The 27671-nt window shown below is 38.3% G+C and overlaps 1 protein-coding gene across 1 annotated transcript; it reads left to right on the top strand.

Annotated features, from left to right (window-relative positions):
• Positions 1-27475, top strand: PGGT1B (protein geranylgeranyltransferase type I subunit beta). Its single transcript, XM_075179606.1, has 9 exons — positions 1-171; positions 1156-1274; positions 12019-12086; positions 12918-13069; positions 13825-13957; positions 18813-18858; positions 19969-20153; positions 20437-20545; positions 26065-27475. The coding sequence occupies exons 1-9, from the start codon at positions 44-46 to the stop codon at positions 26244-26246; spliced, it is 1122 nt and encodes a 373-aa protein (XP_075035707.1). The 5' UTR covers positions 1-43; the 3' UTR covers positions 26247-27475.
• The last annotated feature ends 196 nt before the right edge of the window (positions 27476-27671 follow it).

A 27671-nucleotide genomic window follows, 5' to 3' on the forward strand; every position in this document is an offset into this window, starting at 1 on the left:
GGGAGAGCTACGGGAAGTGGTAGAAGCCAAGACAGCTGGGGAGATGGCGGCGGAGGAGGACGATGGGCTGCTTGGGGAGAGGTTACTTTTTCTACCGGATCGACATGTCCGGTATTTCCAACGAAGCCTCCAAGCCCTTCCCGAGCAGTGCAGTACGCTGGAGACCAGCAGGTAATGTGTAGGCGGTATGGGTGTTCTCTGCATGCACACAAATACATTGGTGGTGGTGTCAATTCACTTAGAACCTAGTGGGCATCCAGTCATTATATCCATTTGTGTTGTTTTTTTGTTTTTTTTTAATTGGTTCAGGACATGGTACAAAATATGAATTTTGTTATTCCAGGGACGCTAATACTGGGAATACGAGACTTACATTGACAATTATTATTATTAAACTTTTTTTTTATGGTGTAAATTTTATTTTTCTTGTTGTGGTTTGCAATATTTGTTAAATTACCCAACACTTTGTTTATCAGATGGTCTATCATGTAAGAATAATGGATAGTTTTGCTTTTTATTTTTACCCTATTGCCATAGATTTAATTTATTTTGATTTAGTGTTAAAGTAATGCTTTTTGGAACTTGTTGGCTGAGATCGTTCAAGCATAGTAGATCCTGCATTGTATTATTTTTATTGGTAACTTTAAAATTACTTTACTGTTTTAAGTTCTAGTCTTGCATTAATGTTTTATATTAACAATTTTTCATTCATCTCCATGTAGAAAATGTCCTTGCCACTATATTTGATCAGTTGTTCCATTATGACATTATTTTGCACATAATCTAAATTTTGTGTGGTAGAGGCATTGTTTTAAATGGGTTGTCCACCCTCAGATACATTTCTTTATTTTACTGTGTTAGTTTTGTACTTTGCAGCCATGCAGTTATATAATTAGGTAGATTTGGTTATACCACGGTAATGCCTGATAACAGAAAGTCATGAATAAGAAGCACAGGATGGAGCTGTAATATGTAGTAATATTGCAGGAGAACATGTGCAAGGCAATAAATTCATCTGAAGGCAGCACACCCCTAAAGAAAACCACAACTTGTACGTTTGTTACTTCAAGCATGCACTTGATAGACAGATATATTGTATTATATGTAATCTAAGGGTGTTCTTGGTTTTGAAATTTACACAATATTTATTTTTAGGTTAACTATTGCATATTTTGCACTGTCTGGTCTGGACATGTTGGACTCTTTGCATGTTGTGAACAAAACTGAAATAATTGAATGGATTTATTCCCTCCAAGTCCTCCCCACTGAAGATAGTAAGTATCTCTTTAAAATTTATGTCTTTGATATCACATTTCTGAAATACTTCCTCAAATTTTAAAATTGTCTGTTAGGGAATCTTCCTTTTAATTACCAAACAGGAACCAGAGCAGATCATGGGATTTCGTTGTCACTGACCACTCTTACTGGCACCACCTGGCAAAACCAGCCATTCACCGACTGCAAGTGTCAAATGTGCACCAACTTGGTATCCTTACTTATAGAAGGCTATTGCTGTCACAATCATGAAAAATAAATTCTACTTTCGGCGCTACAAATCATCAAATGTTAAGTAACTGTTTGAGCAGTGTTTAAAACAGCTCTTGGGGAAACATTACTCCCAAAATGCAAGTATTTATAGAAAAATCTGTTCATTTATACATGCAGAATAATTTGTAAATAGGAATTGACTTGCACACAAATTAAAAGTAAACACACACATTTTGATAATGAAACAAAAAATTGATGTATGTATCACGTTAACAAAGGTTATCAGAAATTGAGATGAATCTTATAAACAAAAAGTATATATACTGTATAATATTATGCATTATCTTATCCCAGTGCTAGGGGAATAATTACCCTTGCTGAGGATCGCAGCAAAGTCTCTCTCCATTTTATCTTTTAGGGCATATCCACCGTTTGGAAATGTCCTCTGGTAAATATCCAGTTAGATTTGGTGGCCTCCAGTTTCCGAATGTTGAAGTAAAGATCTAATTCCAATATTGTTGTTAGAGATCTGAACTTGGACTGATCCCGCAGATCAGTATAGTAGTCTGTCTATTACCCATTGCAGAGACACTGATCAGCCCTATATGGAGATATCAAAGTCACGGGCTGACACTTTTTATTCACTGCAGTGAATGTTTTCAAAGCTGCCAACACCAAGCTCCTTCACTGACATCTGAAACCGCCAACACTTCTGTGTGGTATGTGGAGCTGCTGCACACCTTGTTGCTGAATATATTCGCTGGTTCCTTTTGACCACTTACTTTGGTTCAGGATTATGGGGTAGGAGGTAGAGCGCTAAGACAGGACAGACGGAGAATGGATTAAAGTGTTAGCTCTTATCAGTTGGTCATAGGAACGCAACAGATGAAGTTGTCTCATAGAAATAAAGTGGGTTAAGTAGTGAAGTTAATTGGTCTTTAAAATAGCTCTGACAAGAGCTATACACACAAAACCATTTAAAGTTGAGTTTTGTACAAACACAAAATCATGGACTGTTTGTTTAGAGCCTAAATCATTTTGACACCTACCATAAATTTAAATAGATACTAGCACAGCTAGTAGGGGAAGTGTGAGCAGGGTGGTCATTCTATGAAGACTATAATAGACTTGACTGGACCAATAGGCAAGGACTTTCTGCTAATGTGCAATTCATTTCTCTTCTAGCAAAGCAGGAGGCCAGAGTCTTCCTTTTATAAGCAACAAAGCTTTTAACACAATTCTATAACATTCTAATGATTGGATCATCGTGTAGCTCAGTACACAAGATACCAGATAAGGCCTAAATAAATAGGGTTCTAAAGAATGGCTTATAGTAATTTCTGGCTTTCCATTAACTCTGTGTCTACATAGATATGGCTAGCTATTGGGGTAATTTCTTCCACTAGGCCATCCTTACACTGGAAGTTCCCTGCTGTTTCTGACCACTAACCTTACCAAAAGAAAGTGGTTGTCAAAGTAGCACCACCACTTCATTAGCATCACAAAAGTCTCCAGTGCATCTATAAAGTAAAGGGGTAGGAGAGGAGGTGCAGTACAAAAAACCTAAAACTTGGTGTGAGTGATTAGTTTGTAGTCGGGTACAGGAAATGCTCTGTGCACATTGCTGAATTCACACATTCAACCCTGGATTTGTGTTAATAATGGTCAGAGCGACCCGGGCTTGTGCTGGCAGATCTGCAGAGGCTGCTGTCTATTTGCATTGTGGTCTCGCCACATTGTTATCACCACATTATTATCAGTTTCACGTTACATTCTTGCGGTGGTTTGAGAGTCAACTATCTTTATTTTATGTGCTTTTTTAATGTTGTTTGTGTCTGTGCTTCTGCTGGAGTTGGTGGAGAAGGCTTGTTAAGGCACACATGCCATGATCATGGAAAATACATCACTTGTCTCCAGAAACGAATCACAGGAGGGTGGTACGTCCAGAGGAGATGGCAGAAGCCAGCATGCCTGTTGTTGGTACATAAGACAGCCAGAGCTTACTGCTCTGAGCTGATATAACTTTGGAGGTGTTATATAGGCCTGGTACACTTTTTAGAGCTGTATTAATCTATAGCGGGCCGTGGACCAGCTGTGGTGGCTGCCTTATCTCTCTATCTACTAAGGTAAGTATATAAGCCAGCCATTAGATAGATAATAGTAGGACCAGCACCAGATGATGAATACCATATACTTGAATATAGTGACTAAATTGTGTGAATAAATAATAGTGTAAAGTCCATATATTGCTGCAAATGATATAATGGGAGCCCCAGAACAACTTCTTTAGTAGATGATGATATGACAGTTTGTAGCAGTTACTCTCAGAAAGAAGATGGATATCATAGTGTGTGCCATTCAAAAAAATGACTATATAAAGGGGCAAAGTAAGTTTCACTCTTCTATTTGACGTGATAAATTTACACATAAGAGAATTCCTTGATTACACAGAAAGGAATCGGTTAATAAAATTCGTTTTGTTGGTGACTTTTGCCAGCAATGGAGACAAGTTAAATCAATTGTACAAAGACATTGGCCTATACTGATGTCAGACCAACAATTGGCCAAGTCATTGGATGAGAGGGTCAATTTTAGCTGGAGGCACGCACCTAACCTACGGGATAAATTGGTACAAAGTCATTATAACCCAAGAAAACAAACATTGACTGTAAAAGGCTCACATAAATGTGGATCATGCAAAGCATGTTCAGTGATGGTCAAAACTACTGAAATATATGATAGATATGGGCAAAGACATACTATTAATAACTTTATTAATTGTAACACCAAAGGAGTTATTTATGTTTTGAAATGTACATGTAATAAGACCTACGTAGGCATGACTAGTCGACCTTTAAAACAACGAGTCCTTGAACATGTAGGAGGTATTAGAAACGCTGCAATGGATCAACAACGTTTTAAACCACTTACTTCTGTAGCACGCCATTTCCTACAAATACATGGAGGAAGGTCTGACGACTTGTGTGCCTTTGGGATAGAAAAAATATCCATGGGCATAAGGGGAGGGGACACCATGAAAACACTGCTTCAAAAAGAAAGCAGATGGATTTTCTTACTCCATTCCCTCATGCCATTTGGTCTGAATGACAATATTAACTACTCTAGTTTTTTGTAGGTCCCATTATATGTATGACGATCTATGTCATCAATACGTACTGGGTATAAGAATGTTGATATGTACATCTTTCCACTCTAGCTTTTTACAGGTCTCACTGTTTGTGTGATGACCCATGTCATCCATATGTACTAGGTATAAGAATGTTGATGTGTATATCCTTCCATAGTACCTTGGGTAAATTTTCTGACAATTCCAACTTTATTATCACCACGAGATCTAGGTATCTGACTGAAGTTCAGATTCAATATATCCAACTACAAGGACATCATAATGGGTTATTTGGACTATTTGCCAAGAAACTTTATAGTCCTATAAAATTTGGAGAATTCAGACTTATATATTTTTTATTTCATTCAATTCATTCATTTGTTTATTATTATAATTATTATTATTATTATTATTATTTTTATGCTTAATATATTCACTCATGAATATGATACACATGCTATTTTGATTAGGCATTGAGTAATACAATTTCACTCTGATATATTATTATGTAAGCACTCTATATTTGTTTGTGTGCACATTGAATTCGTTCAGACCACACTTTTGGCATCTGACATACATGACGTCATTGGTACCAATGTTGTCACTTTATTATTACATTGACATTTCCCCGTGTCACTTCACAGGAATCTTTAATGACTTTTTTTCTTTATCATAAATAACATGATATGGTCACTTCGTATAATCCATGAAGAAAACATGGTCTTAGCACATTAACCTTTATCCCACATTTTTTCCACTTTTTATTCATAAATTATTTTTTCACTTTTATTTTTATCCTTATTATTACCATAACAAAAGAATCTTTTATATAAGTAATACAGTGCACTGAATCTGAGTGACTGTGTCAGTGCATTAACTCATAATAATTTTGATAATAATATCCAAGACAATTAGGCTATAAACTGTACATACTTACCTAGATTATATATTCTTTTTTATCCACTTATTTACCTATTTAACTTGCAAGTGGAGAGGCTTACTATGGAACAAACATGATATACCTCCTTATTGGTCCTCGTGACTGTCAATCATAAATGAAAACAAACCATTGGCCGCGATGGAACTAACATGACACACCTCCTCATTGGTCCTTGTGACTGTCAATCATAAATGGAAGTTAACTATTGGCCGCTATGAGTTTATAAACCTCCAACCCGCAACAGACAGGTAATTCCCATGACTAAGCCGATAGGGCGAAACGTACGTCGGGTCATGTGTGACGCGTGACGTCACACACCCGGAAGTGTGAAGCCGGTTAGCGGAGCCAGCCGTGATCGTGCCACACTCTGTTTAATCTTGCAGTTCATTTAGACTGCTGTAATGCGCTGTGTTTAAGGTCTATATTAGTACAATTATCCTATTATAGGAGGGTGACCAGAAAGATTAGTCCTTATGGTCCTTCAATACCGCTAGTCTCGCTATCAGTATGAGTATAGGCAGAGCCTATTTATTTCGTAATACAGCAGATATGTTGTAGAGGAAAATCCTCTGTGGTCATGATAATAACAATCCCTCTCGTTCACATATCATATTAGAGGATATTATATATCAATTTGAGCTACCAATCTCAATTGTTGGGACTATATGTATAAACTCTTAACCTCCAAGAACCCACACAAGTCAGGTTACTAACCCTGACTTTTGAAATTATATACATCCAGACCTAAGTTTTCCTCAATATCTGTGTTAGACTTCAATATTCTAGCGGCTTTAATAACTACAAACCCTTAGAAGCGCATGTGTGTTAGAATCACTGTTATCCTATCAGAGTGGACACATTTGCTGACTATATGTGAAACACAATTTCTCAATGAATATATGAAATATAATCTGAATAAACTGTGCTATTTTGAACTCAATTGATACAAGGTTTACACTTATGGGTATTTTCCCCAGTCAATTATAAGTGTCACAATTTTGTGACCACCGGCTTCCCGGAAGGGCATTTTTAATCATCTTTATCACTTGTCTTTATTTTCATCACCTCTTTATTTTAATAATTCGCCTAGTCTCATATCCGATAATTGTCTAATTTTTTAATAGTCATTAATAAAGTTGATTTTATTAAACTCTTAGGGACAGGAGTGCCCCATACACTACTTTTTTCAGTTGATGTCCACCATCAATTGATTCCCTTTATGTTACACAGAAAGCACAAGGTTTTCATGTTTGTTCCAACATCTTCTAAGAAATGACTAATGCAATTCTACAGGCAAATTTACCACAACAAATTAGTGAATATATTTATCTGAATGGTGCATAGTCACTATTCTATCTTTGTTTTTCCTGGGTCCATCTGTTCTGGAGTGACAAAATATCATCTTTAATTTGACTGCTAGTTCTTGTGCGAAGAAGTCCTGTTGCCTGATAGCTGAGTCTGGATGTGAGGCCCTGCACACCCTGATTTTGAGGTACTCCAGTAAATAGCTATCCCAAGATGAGGCAAGAAGCCATTAAAAAGTACATAAGATATTTTCAAGTTTGTTCTAGTTTAAGAAGTGACTGCATGGTATATTAAATTCCCTCATAACTTATGCAGGAGCTAAGTGGACCTTTGCTGTATAGCTGACATATACCCAGTCTGGCCCACACTGCTGTGCCATGCAGAGAGACTACATTTTTGAGTCTGTGTTTGCCCAATAAAGGCATCTCTGTATTATAGCTTCTATACTTAATTTCTAAATTTTAGCACCCTTCCATTCTATGCAGGCACGTTACCAACCTTATCATATCCCAGGATTGTAAATATTGGAATAGTTGACAAGTTTTAACACACTGAGCCAGCATGGCCTCAGACACGGGAACATCAGCAGACTCCATCCAAAAAAATTCTTCAGTCGGCCCGACAAGTAGTATAACTGAAAGCCTGGTAAAGCCCAACTTGCGCTCTCCAGATTTCCATATAAAAAAGGTTCTCAAGGATAATTCACCCGATGCCTCCAGCTTTCCTCTAACAGTAAGTAGTATAGAGTTTGTGACATATTTAAAAAAAAATGTAGATTTATTTTTATTTTTTGAATACTGCAACTGAAAAGTCGTGGAGACATATCCTAGAAGGCCATTTGATACAGAATTCAGTTCTTTCAGGTCCTGCAGGCAGCAGTATTATTGTATCATCATTATTTTTAACACTTATCGGTCTTTTGTTTTGTGCACTATATGAGCCGCTTCGCTGCATTGGCCACCGGCGATAATCTTTTTTTTCTTTGCTTAGCTGTGAGTCTGACTCACTTCCCCCACTGGCTGCATATCTTAGTGACCCCCCCCTCCCTTATTGGTGGATAGAGAGGAAGGGATGCACACTGTCCTGAGCTGTCCTACTAAGTGGAAATGAAATCCAGTTAGTGTGGTCACTTAGTAGCATTTTATGTTTTCGGTTGAGGGTAAAATATGCAACAGCAGATGGCAGTGTCTGTTCTTAAAACAAATGCTACTTGTGTTTGTTCAGTTAATGAATCCAACTGTCTGCTTTCATGACCTACCTCAGCCTTTACTGCAATTGTATAGTTAAATGGAATCCTGTAAAAGAGTTGCAGAGCAATTTCTTTTATTGCATATAGTTTCAATTATAGGGTCATCGATGGGAATAAATAACCATTCAAATTCAAAACAACGGTCAGATTAAGAGAGACTCTCGCTCTGTATGTTAGGCTTTGGTTCTCAGGGCTATATGCAGGCTTTTAGGACTCATTCACTTTTTTGTATTTTTCACACATTAATAAATGTGTATTAAAAACCGAACAAGTCACTGGTGCCATTACCGCTATTGCATTCTTAAATTGTAGCGCTGTGTTTAAATTGTTAGAATGCAGGATGATGTGCTTCTCACGTGTACAATACATTTTATTGGTAAAAGTATACCAAATGGAAAACGCATTCAAATGCTTCACCAAAGCACCCAATAATTTTTATGGCCTAAAAAGGGCTACCTGCATCCTCCCTTACAAGATGTCGTTTATACTCGTACATTAGTATATTGCAATCTTAGCACAGCCCATGCACACAATCTATATAGGGAATGCCATATTATAGTACATAGCAAATAAAAAGTCCTGATCACTGCTCATACAAACGTGTTAAAGTAACTAAACAGCATTACTGATTATTCTGCCCTCCTGGGTGCATTCCTCCTCCATAGGCCACACATAGAGCTGCAACCTGATTGGCCACGGCTTCTTACATGTAACTTATCTGACTGGGTAATATAGACACATAATATATAGCTTTATTGTCTTCACATAGTATATGTAGTTTCCTAACAGATAGGAGGGGTAAACTCTCATCAATATTTTATACCTGCCCGATAGTGGCTACGACAACATGTACAGGTATGGGATCTATTATGCAGAATGCGGTTTTTCAGATAAGGGTTGTTTTATTGTGTCTTCCAGCCTGGCATTCTCCTCCACATTACCCTGTATATAGAACTTTATGGATTACAAGCTTCCATATAAGGAATCCTATCCCTTTATGTTGTACATCCACTTGGTGTGGAGGCAAGAGGTCTACTTTTTTTTTTTTTCTTCAAAGCAAATTAAACTTTCCCAATTTTTTTCTTTTTTTTTTTTTGCTGTGCAGACAAATTATTAATGTATTGAAGCAAGATGAAATGCTACTGCTGAATTTAACAATTATAAACGTTCATTTAGAAACGTTTTATTTATTTTAATGTAATTACAGCCATTACAGTTGCTAGCATTAATGCATGCTAGTGAATTGTGATGATTCTGCAAAATGTAGTCCTTCAGAGAGCATGAATAGGTGAGCAAAAGAAATGGAGCTGACTCAGCAGCCAAATCATTGTCTGCAAATGACCAATATCTTGAAGTCATATTGTGCACTGAACACACTGAGCACAGACTGCAGCTCAGACCCTGAGTCAGCACCAAATGACAGCTAACACATTAATTACCTTTTGCCTCAGGTGTCCTTGGTTTTGCAGAGAATCGCATGCCCTGTAGTGTCAGATTAGCTTTTCTTGTCAACTTTGATTTATGAAGAGCTCTTAGTTTTAGAACAGGGTTTGTTGATCTTATTTTTAACATGTACCCCCAGGTGGTTGTACTTTTTAGTCGGGATCCACGTTTATTCAGGGAGTTTTGCTTTATATTTAAAAGATACCTTGAATCTATTTGGGAGTGCTTCTAGGGAAAACAAACTACAGGTTAAGAAACTAAGTCTAGAACAACTTAATATAGCTGGTATGCTAATGTCTCTCATAGTGAGCTAATGAGTCTGTAACATAAAGTTTGTGTTGAAAGATTCTAATAAGACATTATACATACCTCCCAACTATTCTGATTCGCTGGACATCACTGACAAATGGGTGTGGGTTTTGCTGACTAGGGTGTGGTTTGAGTGCAGTGGGGGTGTATCTTGGAACTGTCAGGAGTGAAGATTGTTTTGGCCTCAGTTTGTCTGGTATGTTAGGATGAATGCATTGAGCAGATTTAAATTATGAACTATGCTGTCTAGATTATTTTTCTGTTGTGGACTATATCTAACACACAGTATTGTGGTCGTCACCCGTCAATAAATATACTGACATTAAAACATTTTCTACTTTCAACCATTTATTCTGCTTATCAAAATGTATTGTACAAAATTGAAGACAGACAAACACGTTTATGGCTCCCATGTGTCCCTAGTTTTCCCTTATTCCCACTTGAAAGTTTGACTCCCAGTTCTTTCCCATCATTTAAATTCCTATAGACACTTAATCAACAGGAGAAGTGGAAATATATTCCTTAACTGTTTAATGTTATGTGGGACATAAATGGAAATTTTGATTTTACAGTCCATGCAAACATCAGGTCACATAGTTGTCCCTGTTTTTCATTGAAAAATTCCAGGAACAATAAACAAGCTACAGGTTTACTGTATTTGCGTAATTCCCTTGCAGTGTAAGGGATTGGCATATACAATGCTCACTGTAGTTAGAATAAGGCAGTGGAGTAGGGCTGAGCTTAGGGGTCTGCAGAAGGTTACAAGGAGGGAAAGGAAAGAAGCTGCAGGGGATATTTGTGAAAGAAGTAGAGGGAGATGTTGATTTAATGGATTAGTGCAAGGAGTCGAGATTGGTTCTATAAAACAAGGTGAATGACAGGAGAAAGAAGGTTCTTTCCTGATCGTACTAAAACATATCTTGGCACAAACCATGGAGGTTGCCAAGGAAACACAAAGTAAAGAGCACGATCCATGCAGAGTAGATGAGTGCCACAATGTTGTTGGAAAACGTTTCAATTAACATATTTGATTCTATATTCTAATTTACAGGTGTACTCTTTAGGTAATTGTATTAGTTTGAAGATGTTATTGTATACTACAAATCTCCATAGAGAGAAATATCACCTTCGCTGCCACTTCTAGAATAAAAATAGGGATGTATCTAATGTGTACAGATCAGTAGAGAGACAAACTGTGCCATCTCCGATATATTCTATTCTATAGTATAACATTATTTCCATATATATTCAGTTAAGTTTAGTCTCTTCTGATAAACTTACAATGGCTGCTTTTATGCAAAAAAAAAATAATAAAAATTTGTCTCGCTATCTATGGAATAGAAGAGAACTAGCCCAATGGGGGAGAATTCAGTTGTAAAGAAAACACGCGGGGTGCCATGCATGGATTTTTTTTCTTTTAACATAATGCTTATTATGCTCATTTTTGCTCGCACCCCATAGAGGTGTGAGCAAAAATGAGCATTACTTTTTACCGGGAAAAAAAACCGGCTGCGATGTTATGAGGTACGTCGCGGCCATTTGAATCTGCCACAAAGTATGAGAAAATCTGATTAAGTGACTTGTCTGACTTGCTGGTATTATAATCGCACTTTGTGGTGCTGTTTGTTGGTTCAGCTATCATTGCCTCTATATACTATAATCACTCCCAACTATTTCTCCTCCGAGTTGGTGAGGCTTCTTGTAGTTGTCTAGATATGTTTGTAGGGAAGAAGTCTTGACCATAATTTGTGATCATCTTCACCTTGAATAAACCCCGAGTTCCTCAGTTTCCTAGGTGTTTCCGATTTTGTTAATTACAAATGAGAAACTACTGACAATTGGTTTTGTATGCTGCAAAATTAAGTTTGATTCTCAATTTTCAGCACAAAATAAAGTAGTTTAGATTTACTTCTCCTAAATGTTACACTTTTGCCAGCCACAGAGTAACACAGGCAGACTTGGCGTTATAATGTAAGACTAAGGATAAAAATAAATAAATCTAGAAAGGTGAAATAAACAAACGTGTATTTTACTAATGTGTCTTTATCTTATTTTCTATATGTGTTTTTTTGTATAAATATGTAATTTTGTAATTCCTGAGTATTTTTTAAACATACTGACACTAGTAACAATTATTTTTCTTGTCATTTTCTACAGAAACAAATCTAGATCATTGCGGATTTCGGGGTTCATCATGTTTAGGGTTACCTTTCAATCCATCCAAGGTATGTTGGCACATCCCTTTTTTATTTGATTGTCAGAATAATTCTACAATGAAATAGACTCCACCCTGCCAATCTCACATTGTCATTAGAGTGCAGACACTAGACCCAAGAGAATGACATGAAATACAGACACATTGCCCAACGCCAACAGTGGACAGTGATTCCTTTGTAAGGCTCACGTGGGCATAGGTGAACACTGACCTAAAACACATACTTACAGCCTTCAGAATGTCAGCATCACTGCACAGTAACATGGTTTAAGTCCATTCTGATATCTATAATATATAATTATTATATAATTAATGATTATTATTGATCAGGTATATTTTGGCAGCTCAATAATAGTCCACTGTCTTAGGTGGAGGAAGAGAGGATGTAAAGGTGGCCGTTCTGTTTGCTTGGACCACTCTTGTACTTATAGTTGGCGGTGTAGTGAAAATGAGAAATGAGTTGGTAATAAACACACTGAATAACTGTAAAATGTTTTCTTGCCACTCTGCCATTGATGAGTTATGTCCTAAGATGGACACTTAAAAAAAAAAATAGATTATCTCTGGTGGCCAACATCCCTGGTAACTAGAGATCAGCATGAATTTTATAGTTGCCCAATGCAATTATTTATATCACTGATCGATTATTTTTTATTTTTATATAAAGATTATATGAGACATACGAATGGTTATACTTTTAACCATGAAATGAATTGTGAAGTGCGTTATATTACCACAATATTTACTTGTAGACCTTTGTACTGATAATACAATGAAGTATATTACAAATTAAAACACTTAAGCTTGGATAGTTATGTATTTTATTCTGTGTTCTTCTCAGGGCCATGGAGTTTACCACCCGTATGACAGTGGGCACATAGCAATGACATACACAGCTCTGTCTAGTTTGCTCATATTGGGAGATGATTTGAGCCGTGTTAATAAGGAAGCATGTCTTGCAGGACTGCGTGCTCTCCAGCTTCCTGATGGAAGGTATCTAACAAATCCTTTACTTCCCCTTTATCGTTGGCTGTGTATTACTAAGCTGAATTTTATATGTGAACTCACTGGAGTGTGGGCAGCACGGTGGCTAAGTGGTTAGCACTTCTGCCTCACAGCACTGGGGTCATGAGTTTGATTCCTGACCATGGCCTTATCTGTGTGGAGTTTGTATGTTGTCCCCGTGTTTGCGTGGGTTTCCTCCCACACTCCAAAAACATACTAGTAGGTTAATTGACTGCTATCAAAATTGACCCTAGTCTCTCTCTCTCTGTCGTCTGTGTGTGTATGGTCTGTGTGTGTATGTTGGGGAATTTAGACTGTAAGCTCCAATGGGGCAGGGACTGATGTGAATGAGTTCTCTGTACAGCGCTGCGGAATCAGTGGCGCTATATAAATAAATGGTGATGATGATGATGAGTGTGTATACTAAATATGTCCACCCTCTCTTTCTTACCTCTCTGCAGCAGCTTGCCAGGAGGGAGGTGCTTCTTTATCTAAACAAGCAGGCATCTAGGCAGATTTACTTTGCACTGTTTGGTTTGGTTGATTCATACACGGACAAAGCCAATGAGGTCTCAGCTTTTTAATCTGTTTGGCCTTTCCAAAACAATAGATTGGCTATCAAAGATATTAGTAGTAAAAGTCCCCTATCCCCACATGTTGTAGTCCTGCCGACTGTCATAAGGACTGGAAAGGGCCATGTTTAACAATGAATGGGAAAAAACAAAATGTTGTGTTTCTTGCAGTTTCTGTGCCGTGCCCGAGGGAAGTGAGAATGACATGAGGTTTGTGTACTGCGCTTCCTGCATTTGTTACATGCTCAATGACTGGTCAGGAATGGATATGGAAAAGTCAATAGAATACATTAGAAGAAGTATGGTATGTACTTTTTCAAATTGTAATTTTCTTTCTTGCATTATTTTACTTGTGTATTTTTGATTCAATATTTATCGAGTTTACAGAAAAACAAACATCACATAAAAATGACGTCCAGACTGAGAACATGATCATGTGACTTGAACAGAGATAGCAGATGTCAGACAATTAGAGAACGTATGCTGGGCACCTAATGGAATCTTCAAAGTACTGAAGAAAGAAGGGTGGCAAAATTAAATCAAAAGCTGCTGACCTTTTAAATATATAGAAATCACATCTAAAACAAAGCTGACAAGTATTAATTAACTTGTTTTGTTAATTTTGATTTAATCTAAAGTGAATTCTAGTAACACCTCAGGCAACCCAACCAATTAAGTATTGAACATCACATTACAGCTCTATGAACAGCTTTGGTTCTGTTATAGAACACAAATACCATTTTAAATAGTACCTTAAGAGTTTTAATGAAACCTTTAGCGGTCTCAACAGGAGTTAAGGCTCACTATGTCAGCGATATACAAATAGAAGAATGTAGAGATACATCAAAACACATTAACCCTCAGTTTGCCAATCGAGATGATTCCAACATGGGAGGGGTGCAAGGGGGTGTAGACTGCTTGATGGGTTGGTGTATTCTATAAGGGTCACTGGTGAGAGGGCTGGTGGATTGTCGAGGGGGTATCGCGGGTAGCCCCAGGACCTTCTGTGATATATTCATGCCACCTAGATCAATTTATGATGGGGGCTGATGAGGAATAGGGCATGCCTATTGTCTCCATCTCAAAGCTGTACTGAATCTTGGATATGATTCGGGTAATAATTGGGGAGACAGGCGACTTCCAGGAGGTCTGGTATACATTAAGAAGCGCTAGGGCTAAGTCTGGAGCAACAGTGGTGTTTAGGACAGTTGAGATCAAGGCAAATACCTCTACCCAGAGCGGCTGAAGCACCGGACATGTCCAGAAGATGTGAAAAATATCGGCTATCTGGGCTCAGTGGCGCCAGCAAAATTTTGATGGACTTGGCCAGAACTTGTATAGCTGGTCTGGGGTAAGGTACAGCCGATTGATAAGTTTGACCTGCATCTCTGTGTGGCTGATACATTTTGACATGCAGTCAAGGGACCCGCAGGAGAGTGTCTCTCGAAACATTCCCCAGGGCGCAGATCGAGAACGTGGGAGGCGGTGAATGCGGTCAGTGAGAAGGTCCTTAACATCCACCAATGGTAGTGATTTCCTGAACATTAAAACTGCATAGTCTTGTAGGTGTGCATTAGAGACAGTTTCAGGAATGCCTCTGATCTTGATATTGCTTCTCCAAACCGCAACTTTAGCTTTCAGAAATTCAACTTCACTCTGAAGGGAATGGTGTGAGAAGGAAAGGTCATTATGGGAAGAAACCACCTCCCATATTTTTGTTTCAAGATGGTCTGTGCGATCTCCAATCTCAGCAATATCAGATTTCAAGCCTCTGATTGCCAATCTAATCTCAGAAGTCAGATTGGCCCGAAGAGCAGTTAGCATCTGGTGTAGGATAGAATGGAGCATCTAATGCGTCATCCTCTCCCAGGTCAGGGACAAGATTGCGTGGAGGGGGAACCTCCGCCTCCTTGGTCAGGGCCGATGGAGGAGAATCTTTTGAGGTAGAAGGTGAATTTGATGCGGACGTATGCTTTGGTTAAAATTTAATCGGAGGGGCCAAGACAGTAGGCTTAATCTTTTTAGAAGCCATGATAGACTGCCTGATATGTAAGGCCTGCAGGGTTTGAAGGTAGACTTCGACTGACGATCTGTTGCTTAGGGTGTCACACTGGGTGGGTATTTTACATGTTAATTCAAAAGACTTCCATTATTATGCCGGTCATCTCTATAGAAGTACAGTATTATGGCCCGCAATGTGGTAACTGGTGTATCGCTACGCTATGGTGCCAGATGTTATACGGTGGACTTTGCGGTTGCTTGGCGACTACAATACAGAATGGTAGGTAGTTGAGGACTGTCAGGGGGCAAAACACCACAGCAGGGTTTGATTCAGCGTTGTAATTATGTCCCTCAGGTCGCATAGACCCAGCCAGCCCAGAGGTGAGGAGCCAATAAGAGATCAGTACTTTAATTGGCAGGCACACTTCCCCCACGATACACCTGAGGATGGGTTGGTGCACGTCCTCAGTGGTCAGCACTGTGAGCCACGAGCAGTGTGGTGCCAGTGATTGTGGCCGCATAGCTCCGCCCCTTCTGGAAGTCGCTCGTTGGTGGGGTAGTGAGTAACTGAGGAGGAGGCCTCCGCACCGGAAGTAGGTCCCGTACCGGACCGTAGCGGCCACCAGCGTCTCAACACACCCAGCGTGGATTCCCGGTAGGTCAAAACCGGGACATAGTAGTGTGGAGTGGGGGGGGGGGGCAGGCAGGAGAGTTGCACCAGGGACACCAAGGCCGTCCACTCAGCTTTCCCAACATGACGGCTCCGAAAGACCCGCTCGGACTGTGCTCCAGTAGCTCCCACAACCACCACAGGCAAATATGGTAAGTGGAGAAGGGGGTAATCTCCAGATATTGCCTTTTTCTCCCCTCCGACTGCACAGAGCTCTCAAAGTGCAGCCAGTGATCATGGCGTCCAAACCACCCCCTATTTATTGCATTCTACAAAATGACAGCTAGAATCTGATTGGTTGCTATAGGCAACACTCCACTTTTTCAAACCTGCAGTTTACTAAATATACCCCTAAGTCTGTCCTCTGGCTTGCCATTGTAAGCCTTAGCACACCATAACACTACCCTTGTCACATTCAGTCCTTAAGGGCTTAATCACAGGTGGACAGGTCGCTGCTTCCCACAAGAGCAGCACACTCCTCTCCTGCGGGATTGTCCATTCTGATGACTTCATTATTCTTGGATGATCAAGATTGATTATAAGGAGCTCAGATCTTAGTCAAATGCACCTTGAAAATAAAGAGAGGGAGAATTTCTATATAATACACAAATTATGCTACTCCTATGCATGAATAGTAATTTTTGATGTTGCTTATAATCTGAGTGTGCACTTCAATGTAAAGGAAATCTTGTGTACTATAGATTAATGCACCCTGTACTGAACATTCTTTTGGCTATTAGAAGTCGCCATGAATTTCCTTGGCCTGCATGAAAACATTTTACCTGTGACTCATGCCTTCATATAATCGCAGAACTAACTGACTTTTAATAGCCTTCCAATGTACAGTAGGGGATAAACTATCCCACGTGTTTGCCAACATGAAAATCTTAGCAAAAATATTTTAAGTCTTAACAGAGAAAATAAAGAAAACGTCCCACGAGCTTAGACATCAGTAACAGACTAGGAAAATATGTGACCAAAGTTCTGAAGCTCCAACAAGTAAGACTTTTCTCTTATAATTTCTAAAAAGGAAAAAAAATGGAAGAAATGAAAGGCCAAAAGGGAGAACTGTAGGAGCAATCCGAGGCCAGGCTCCAATTGTAATCCAGCAAGTTTAGCATGTAAAACCTCAGTTTGATGCTGAAACATCAGAAGGGACCAGTTGATCTTGCAGGTGATCATTTTGTGTAGACATCCTGTGATAACCTAGCACAATAGCAATGGGGGTTTGTGTTTTTGTTTGAACAAATGGAGGAAGGCAACCATCAGTATCTGTGGAGGATTTCTATTTAGTTTAACAATGGAGTAGAGTGTGAAAATGGAATGATCATATGTAGCCTGCTTTATTGGCTGGTTGCCTCTGAACCGTCTCTCAGTACCTTTACTATAGCATTTTTGCCTGGAAATAATGCATTTTGCCAATTAGGCTCTTAAGTGCATCCCCATATACCCTTGTTTATTTCAAGTTGGATTCTAGCCTTAAATTACATATTTCCATAAAGATTTCATGTGCTGCATTTCTACAAATAAACCAAATCCTTCATCGTTCTATCCTGTTGGGGTAAATGCATGAACAGATATTGTGCTCAATTATACTGTTTTTGATTTTCGTTTTTAATGTTTTATTTTGGAATGATCAATCAACATAGTACAACCAACATTGAGAGCATGTAAATATAAACATGGTAATCAACATAATGGGTTTTTTTTTACGCAAAGTATTTCTGTCCGCAAAGTGTATTTATAACGCTGGGATCGGTAAGAGGGACACAAATGACTGGCGTTGTTTCCAGACTAGCCATGTTTAAATATTTTGTGGCCTATTGAGTATGCAAATGTATCGATGTGCGTTTCTACATCTTTTGTGTGAGATTTTCTAATGTAAAGGTTAAAATGACCGACTTGTTTGAAATGTGTACAATGTGGCATTGTTTCATTTGCTATAGTGACAATAAGGTGCTGTGTGTGGATGACCAGTTTTCTCATGAATGACAGTTTGTTTTTCATATTTATACTGAATTGTAATTTGCAAATCCCCATGAACAAGTCTGAAAGAAAGGTGGTGTGGTCATGATTTGCAAACCACTCTCCGCTGTAGGGAAATATTGTCATGGAACAATGAGTATCTTAGTTATGTCTGAGCTTCATTGTGCAACTTTGAACCTGTACTTCAAACAATAACATGATGGTGTGCGTGACATTTGACCATATCTATTCTTTTACTTATATGGTCTAGTGGTGAAATATTGTGTTTAAAATTAAATGATCTGTTCCTGTGTGACTTCATTTACTTAAGCTGTTTGGACAAAATAATGTAATTGGGTATATTTCCGTAGCTTAGCTCAAACGTCTGGCTAAAAAGGCTTGTTTAGATGTTTTCAAGACTGCCGGTCTAGATTGTCCCCAGTTTCTTGCCTTCGTTTCACAAACTAAATTTTGTATCGGTTTGGCTTAACTTTTAATTTTATTTTCATTTTTATCATTTCAGTCATATGAGAATGCACTGGGTCAAGGAGATGGACTAGAAGCACATGGTAATATTGCTTTCGCTTTGTATTTGTAAAATAAATATTGTGTGTGAAGATGGTCATATACTTAGTTGTGTAATTGATCTTGTGGAGACTTACAGGGTACGCTTTGGTGACCTGTGACATTCTAGGAAAATATTTAGCATTATAATGGTAACCGACGTGTTTAAGTTCTGCCAGTGTAAATGACAGATGTCTTCCCAATTCATAAATAGAAATAAAATAAAATCTGTTCACTCCTTTTGAACTGAACACATGTCTCATGTTATTTTCAGCAATGTTGTGTTTGGTATGGGGCCACTGGTCTCCTAATAAAGCAGTTGAAATGTGGGAATGGGATATTGTCACATTCCTTTACCAAGATACCAAAGCTTTTTTTATGTGCCCAAAATTGGAAATGTGCTTTATTTGAACAAGTGTTCAAAAAAAAACTTGAGATATCGTAATCACCATTTACTGAAATGTCCCATCTGTGCATAAAAGGACATGTACATTAAATGTATAATCTAGTTCCAGTTATCAATACATATTTAATGTTTTTATTACAGAATTTAGAAGCATTAATAGTACATATGACATTTAGTGAAATTATTATTTAACTTTCTTTTTTGTGTGTGATACAAACATCTCCCATTCATTGGCCTAATGTAACATCTTCTGTTAATGAAGATCTATAAAATCTGGCACAATGATTTCCAGGTTTGATTGTATTGAATTGATCTGTGTCTAATTTTATCTATTATCTGAAATGTGTAAAGATTTTATTCTATGCATATTTTGTCTGTAAATATATTTAATATATTTGACGTAGTAACACAACAGTTAGTTTAGGTTTGGTCAGTCTGTAGAAAGCAGTTTCTTAACTTTTGTTAGACCACATTATAAATACAAACATCACAATTTAGGCAGGACAGTCCCAATTTGAGTACTCTGTTCCGATAGCTGTGTCCCGCAGGTGGGAAATGTGGGAGAGCATTGTTGAACGGGGGCCGCGTGACTTACCTCTTACATGCTGTCATAAAGCACGTTTATATTAACATGATACAGTAGATTTTATTACTTATATGGATTAACTGGATTAATTTTATTGTTTTGGGCTTTTTTTTCCTTCATCAGGTGGATCCACATTTTGTGGAATTGCTTCTCTTTGTCTCATGGGAAAGCTGGAAGATGTCTTTTCTGAAAGAGAACTAAACAGAATGAAAAGGTGGTGCATCTTGAGGCAACAGAATGGCTTCCATGGGCGACCAAACAAACCAGTGGACACCTGCTACTCGTTTTGGGTGGGAGCAACTTTAACGGTAAAGACTTGTATAATTTAAACTGATCAATGAAATAGTGTACAATGTTACACACACACACACACACACACTTTTAAAGGACAGATTTGCTGTACCTTAACCAATTAAATTTCATATGCCTAAATTTCACCAGCCTGAGCATTACTTGTATATTAATTGGCTGCTATGGTTTATGGCATGTTTGTACTGTTATCTCTACAAATAAACCGTTTTAATATTGTGAAAATGTTTTTTTTTTTTTTTGCTGTGATTATGTTTTTACAGTAATTCTGCTTATTTTCAGCTCTTAAACATCTTCAAGTATACGAATTTTGAGAAAAACAGAAATTTTATTTTGTCCACTCAAGACCGGCTTGTTGGGGGATTTGCTAAATGGCCAGATAGCCATCCAGGTAATGCATTCTTCTCATTATTATTGTCATTGTGTGTCCAATGTGATGCACTGTACAGACAGTCAGTTACTCTAGGGAGACAGAGGCCTAACCTGTTAGATTGTGACTGAGGAGGGAAATAAAAATTGTGCAGGACCAAAAATATAAAACATTATTCAGTCTCTTAATCTGTCTTTTTCATTTCCTGTAACTCATAGTGGAAGTAGTAATTGTACACCGCTCAGCCACAACATTAAAACCACCTGCCTAATATTGTGTAGGTGCCCCTTATGCTTCCAAAACCACTGACTCATCAAGGCATGGGCTCCACAAGACCTATGAAGGTGTCTTGTGGTTTGTGGCATTAAGACATTAGCAGCAGATCCTTTAAGTCCTGTATTTTGCGAGGTGTTGTCTCCATGGCTCAGACTTTCCAGCACTTCCCATAGCTGCTCGGTCAGATTGAGATCTGGGGAACTCAAGACCTTGAACTCTGTCATGTTCCTCAAACCATTCCTGAACAATCTTTGCAGTGTGCCAGGGCACATTGTGCTGCTGAAAGAGGCCACGTGTATGTGTCAAAGTAACATCCACATGAATGACCCATGGTTTCCCAGCAGAACATTGCTCAAAGCATCACACTGCCTTTGCTCGTTTGTCTTCTTTCCATAGTGCATCCTGGTGCCATCTCCTCCCCAGGTAAACGACATCCAAATAATGATGTAAAAGAAAACGTAATTCATCAAACCACGTGACCTTTTCATTGCTCCATGGTCTAGTTCTGGCGTTCACATGCCTATTGTAGGTGGCTTTTGGACAGGGGTCAGCATGGGCACTTTAACCGGTCTGTGGCTACACAGCCCCATGCACAGCAGGTTGCGATGCACTGTGTGTTTTGACTTCTTTGAATCATAGCCAACATTAACGTTATCAGCAATTTGTGCTACAGTAGCTCTTCTGTGGATTTGACCAGACTGGCTAGCCTTCGCTCCTCACACGCATCAATGAGCCTTGTGCGCCCGTGACCCTATCGCCGGTTCACTGGTTGTCCTTCCTTGGACCACTTTTTGTAGGTACTAACCACTGCATACAAGGAACACCCCACAAGACCTGCTGTTTTGGAGATGCTCTGAACCAGTCATCTAGTCCTCACAATTTGGCACCTGTCAAAGCCGCTCAGATTATTACGTTTGCCCATTTTTCCTGCTTCCAACACATTAACTTCTAAAGCTGATTGTTTACTTGCTGCCTAATATATCTCACCACTTGGTTCCATTGTAATGAGATAATCAATATTATTCACTTCACTTGTCAGTGGTTTTAATGTTGTGGCTGATCGGTGTATATAAATGTTCCATTGGTTCCATTTAAATTGCTACATGCATTGAGGATCGATATGGAATTGCAAAGCTTTATGTGTTAGTCTTCAGTTTATTACTATAATTTCTTATTTATATAGGATTAACATTTTAAATAGGGTGGGGCAAAAGATATGAGTATAAATCTATATAGGATAAATTAACTGTTCTAGTTATGTTCTGTGAACAAAAAAAAAAATTTCAAGGCACCAAGACCCTATATGCAGAGTTACCAAAATACTCGGCAAAAGGAGTGTAGAATATACCATAGACTATATACTATATTTAGTGGGTCTATAATTGTAGCATGCATCAAGTGTGGTGAATCTGCTGTGATCACGTGAGCCCATGCAGTCTCCATGCATGATTTCACATTACACACCAAATATAACTATTGCTTTCAATATGGTGGCTGCCCGCATTATTGTCTCAAAATGGAACTACAGCCCTAGGAGTGAGTTGATGTATTTTTTTCATTATCAAATAAATGATAAAGTAGCACTTACATATCATTTAGTGTCTTCTTGTTTGCCTGTGTGTCCTTTTCTTTGGCCTCATGTATGGTCTTTGACACTTGTTATACAGCCTGCCTACTGCGTGTTATGCACAGTATACTGCTTCCTGTATGACTGTTGCTTTGCCTGTTGGTATGTCTTTGTTATATGCTTTACTTCCCCAATATACAGTGCTTTTCTGGGTCCTTATGAAAAAAATAATAGGAGCTGACGGCATTGTAAATCAGTTTTTGTGCAGTCCTCTCCAGTTGCTGTTGTACCCAGAGCTCCGGGGTATGAATATCTGCTAGCTGGAGGGGATGTTTCCTACCACAGACATTTCCTACAATGCCTAAATTAGTTTTACATGAGCTGGTTCTTCCTTAGTAGGGGGTTGTGGGAGATATCAGTAGACTGGCTTTTTATGTCGCTCTTTGGCAATAATAATGTGTTCTAAAAAGCTAGTCTACCGGTATCTCATGTGAAACGCGTTTAGGCATTGTGGGAAATCCCTGTGGAACGCAAACATCCCCTCCAGCTAGCTGATATTCATACCCTGGAGCGCCGTGCAATCCAGCATTTGGCGAGGACTACACACAGACTAATTTGCAATGCTGCCAACTCCCTAACATATATAGAAGGGTTATGTTTCACTTTTTATTGTCCAATAAATTACGTCTACTCACTCCCAGTGCTCCTGTTCTATTTTATGATTGTCTGCACGCTAAAGACCGGCAGGTGAAAGCCAGAGAAGGATTTAACCTGCAGGGAGCCTGTCACATTGATATACAGCAAGTCTGCAAAGGAAACTATTGCATTCTAACAGTCTGGTTTGCTGTTAAATAATTGCAAATGTATGAGGTTGCGGTTAGAACTGCAGTTTAAACTGCATGATGGATGCAGATGATAATACATGAAAAACAAAACTTAATTTATTTTAAATTAATCATTCAGCAGCATCTGTGGTTTGAGCAGAGGTAACGGTCACTTGCAGTAAAAATACAGAATTGCAATTGACAATTACCTTTGCTGAGACCACCAGATGCTGCACTGTATAATGAAAGAAAGAAATAAGTTTAAATACAGACAGCGTGCTCCCTCCTGAGTCCTCAACTAGTTTCTTTTGTAGAAATCCACCAAGCCTCAAACATGTAACCTGTCTCCACTCCACTTTAAAGATATGTGCTCTGTCTGTAACAAATTAACACCCATCCATGACATCTTCATCTCAAACAAGCTCAACTTTATAGCAATAACAGAAACCTAGTTCACACAATCGGACACTTCCTCACCTGCAGCCAGTGGTCTCTCGGTCCTCCATCCAAGAAGCAGACAGGGAGGTGGAGTTGGCCTTCTCTCTCTACACTATAACGTTCTCCCACATTCTTCCTTCACTTACCATCTTTTAAACTACATACTATACAAGCTATCTAGATTTTCAGCCGCCTGTGTGTTGCTATAATCTATTGTCCCCTGGATCACCCCAGCATTTGCTTTAAAATTTGTCAGCTTGGCTCCCTCATTTTTTCCCCACAATCGTCTAGAGTATTTTAAACATCCCTATTATTGATCCAGTCTCCTTCTGCATGTAAACTATTCTTTCTAACCTCTATCAGCTTCTCCCAGCAGACTGACTCTTCTACGCACTATTTCTCAGGCCATCGCTTAATCAACTGCAATCTCTCCTCCATCATTTTAGTATCTTTTCACTCTCGGCTCAACCAAGAGCCACTTCACACACACACACACACACACATTTTCTAATTTCTCTTTTAACCTCTGCAACAATTGCTCTTCCCAGTGTCTGCATTCTTCTACCATGTTTGACAGTCCCACAACCTGTTCTCAGACCTACTTTATCACACACTAATAACAGACCTTGATCAAGTGGCTCCAGCTACTGTTTCCAGTATCATCCACAACCTCAGCCATGTAACAAACGCAATGTGCTGCCTTCCGAAACTGTGTCTCAAAGTAGAATGTCATTGGCGTTGGTCTTCTACCTCCGTGACTTCCTCAAATATACTTTTATTTATTAATCCTACCAAAATGCTCTGGACATTGGCATATGTGGCCACATTACTGAATGTCTTTCTGTAATTTCAACTTTGATGTCCCCTTGCCACCTCATACTTAATCTTCTGAGAAACTAAGCAATTAATCTTTCCAACAGTCATCCATAGCCAATTACTTGACATTTCTATTTCTGTTGACAACATTCAACAATCCACCCCCCATAAGTTCACTTTGTGGTCATTGTTCCTCACTTACAATCTGTCTCCAAATCCTGTTACATAAGTCTAAGTAACATGTACAGAATGTGCACGTAACTCACCTGACCCTGCTAATTATCTATGAATTTCTTCCCTACAATCCTCTTTTAGCAACTAGACTAATTTTCCTCACCAAACGTTCTTCTACTGCTGCTCTTCTCTGCTTGTCCATACATAAGTTGCATGTACTTTACTGAATCCAATGCAAAAAAGCTTTTATGAACACACAAAGCCATTAACTAAACTGCACCAAAACCTTTTTTTTTTTTTTTAAAAATATTGCCCAATATAGTCTCCTTCCTTCCTCCCCTTAATTCCCAGTTACAAGACTTTTTTCCACTCTGTAGAACTTCGTTTCTCATACAACAAATTTTGAAACCTTAGTGTTCCCTAAAAACTCACCTCACCAGACAAGCTTATCAAATTCAGAAAGCACCGCCTTGATAACCTCCAGTCTATTTTACTCGATTACTGTCAATCCCGTTTATGGAACATTTATTTATTTTTTTTATCCGCAAACAACCAAGTCACACCCAAACCAACTGTGTGACTATCATATATATCCGCTAGTTTGACACTAAAATTCATATACAGGTTTTTACCTGTAAATTGTATGCAAGGACCCTCTTATCTCTTGGTCTGTTTGTTAATAATCATACTTTTTTTATTACCATGCTTGTTCCCACTTGTAAAGGGCTGCCGAGTAGGCTGGCTCTATATATAAATAAATAAGATTAGCGCACACAGGGTCCAATTCAATTCAACTGCGTTACTACGGTAAAAGTGTGCAGTGTTACTGTTCGTGCGGTAATTTTAACGCTGATTTTTGCTCTATGCTCTCTGGGCGAAAGCAAAAGTCTGGGTTAAAATTACCGCACTAAAGTTAATAGTACTAGCGTTAATCCTAGACTAACATGGCCAAATTGAATCGGCACCACAAAGTTAGACAAATTTGAAGCGTGCTACATCTGTATATAGTTTATTGATTAAGTAAAGAAAGTATCTGTATGAAATTCATGTCTCTTATAAGTTTTATCTACAAGAATAGGACAATGGAAATCGCACTCTGATTATCTGGAAAATGAACTCCGTGTAGGTTCCTAGTTGCTGCTTTTAATATTCTCCTTCACCTTTGTTTCCATTTGTGGATATTTTACAACATACTAATCTAGCTATGTGAATACCTTTGCATTGATGTTCCTGTATCCCATTTGGACAGTGCTTTATTTACATATTCATATATACATACATACATTGTTTTGTTTGTGAATTTCTGTTTACCACTCTTTAGTGTTGTTTTATTTGTGATCTCTTTATTCATGCATCAACTTTTTTCTTGTATATTTTATAAAATGACTTAAATGTATAGGATTTATTAACAGCGCTGACTCATCACAATTTCTTCCTTCTATTAGATGCCCTACATGCGTATTTTGGGATCTGTGGCCTTTCTTTGATGGGGGAGTCTGGTATTAATGAAGTACACCCGGCACTGAATGTAAGCGTAACAACGTATAAACGCCTCCAGCAGCTTCATGACACATGGAAAGCCAAGAACTATGTAAAGAGTTCAGATCACGTGCACCTCAGCACTTGACTGACCTACAGCATCATCGCATTTGGTTGGAGGATTGTAGCCCCACTTCTAAGCCATGTATTTACAAAGTGTGCTTTTTTCATGCTGGAGTCATTCGAACAAAGTGTTTTGGGGTTTTTTTTGGGGGGGAGGGGGGATTGTGGTTGGTTAGTAGCACTATAATGTACAACAGCCTTTAACCAGTTCCCTGCACCTCAATAAAACATATTTTATAAGACGTATTATTTTAAAGGCGCTCGCTTTTTATTTTTATTGTTTTTTAAATACATCTTGGAAACATTGCTGAAGATATTCAGATTTGTCTTTAATGAGTAATTAAAATAAACATTCAGCACATATGCAAAGTATAATTATAATGTCCAACAAGTAGAGCATAAAGACAGACCTTATTTGGGGGCGGGAGGGGGGGGGTCTTGTTGCAGACACTGGACCACAATTATGCACTCTGAGTAATGAATATATTAATGACTATATAATTTTATTAGCTTGTTTATATACTCAACACGTCTTCAGAGCAGGGGTGAAAAATGGTTGAACATGTGGGCTGGGAGGTTTTTAATGAGACCTTTACCATAAAGTATTTTGAATTACTTACTTGATTTGAACTAGAAGCAAGTTATTTTGGAGCTTGGCAATATCTAGTTTAATAACGTTTTGAATTGAAATTCAAAAACAAATTATGATTAGTTAAAATAACTATTATTGTAGTGCATTTTCCTAACACTCCACAAATCATGTTTTTGGGGTGGAGTGGGGGGTTGTTTTTGTTTTTTGTTTTGTTTTTTCTAATCTCACAGGTTAGGGCTTCACCAGTACTGAAAGAACCGTGGCATAGTGATATTTTGTGGAACGACACAATTCATTATGTCCATCTTCTTTGCACATTATTGCCAAGTAATGACCACAGAATGTGTGCTATCCACTGTAATTTATTACAGAAATATTATTTAACCAAATAAATTAGTCAATTTTTACAGTTTTTACAATAAAATAATTGTACAGTTGGTTTCTGTGAATGTTTTTATTTGTTCAAAAATGCATGGAAGTGTTTTTGTATTTTGTTGAGCTGATCAACTACAGAGTAATGACATATACATGTGTACATAAGTAACAGTGCCAGTTCCTCTGAAAAAAGTTAAGGGCTACCCATAAAGACTATCTATGTTACATCTGTGTGTAATTGTGCCAAATAATGTATAGTAACTTTAATAAATATATCTACCACACTCTTTCAGTCTTCTGCAGCAGGTTGCCATATTATCAGGAGCTACTTTAATCTAATATGAAAACTATACCATTCATAATCCTATTCAGGAAAAAATTGTTTATGGTCTTAATGCTTCTGTGTTTAATATTTTTGTGGTGGAGAGCAGGCTAGTGTAAATTATTTAATGTTTTTGACTTTTATATCCTTTGCCTCTTATT

Source organism: Mixophyes fleayi, chromosome 1 (genome assembly GCF_038048845.1).
Source record: "Mixophyes fleayi isolate aMixFle1 chromosome 1, aMixFle1.hap1, whole genome shotgun sequence".
NCBI classification, from domain to species: Eukaryota; Metazoa; Chordata; class Amphibia; order Anura; family Limnodynastidae; genus Mixophyes; species Mixophyes fleayi.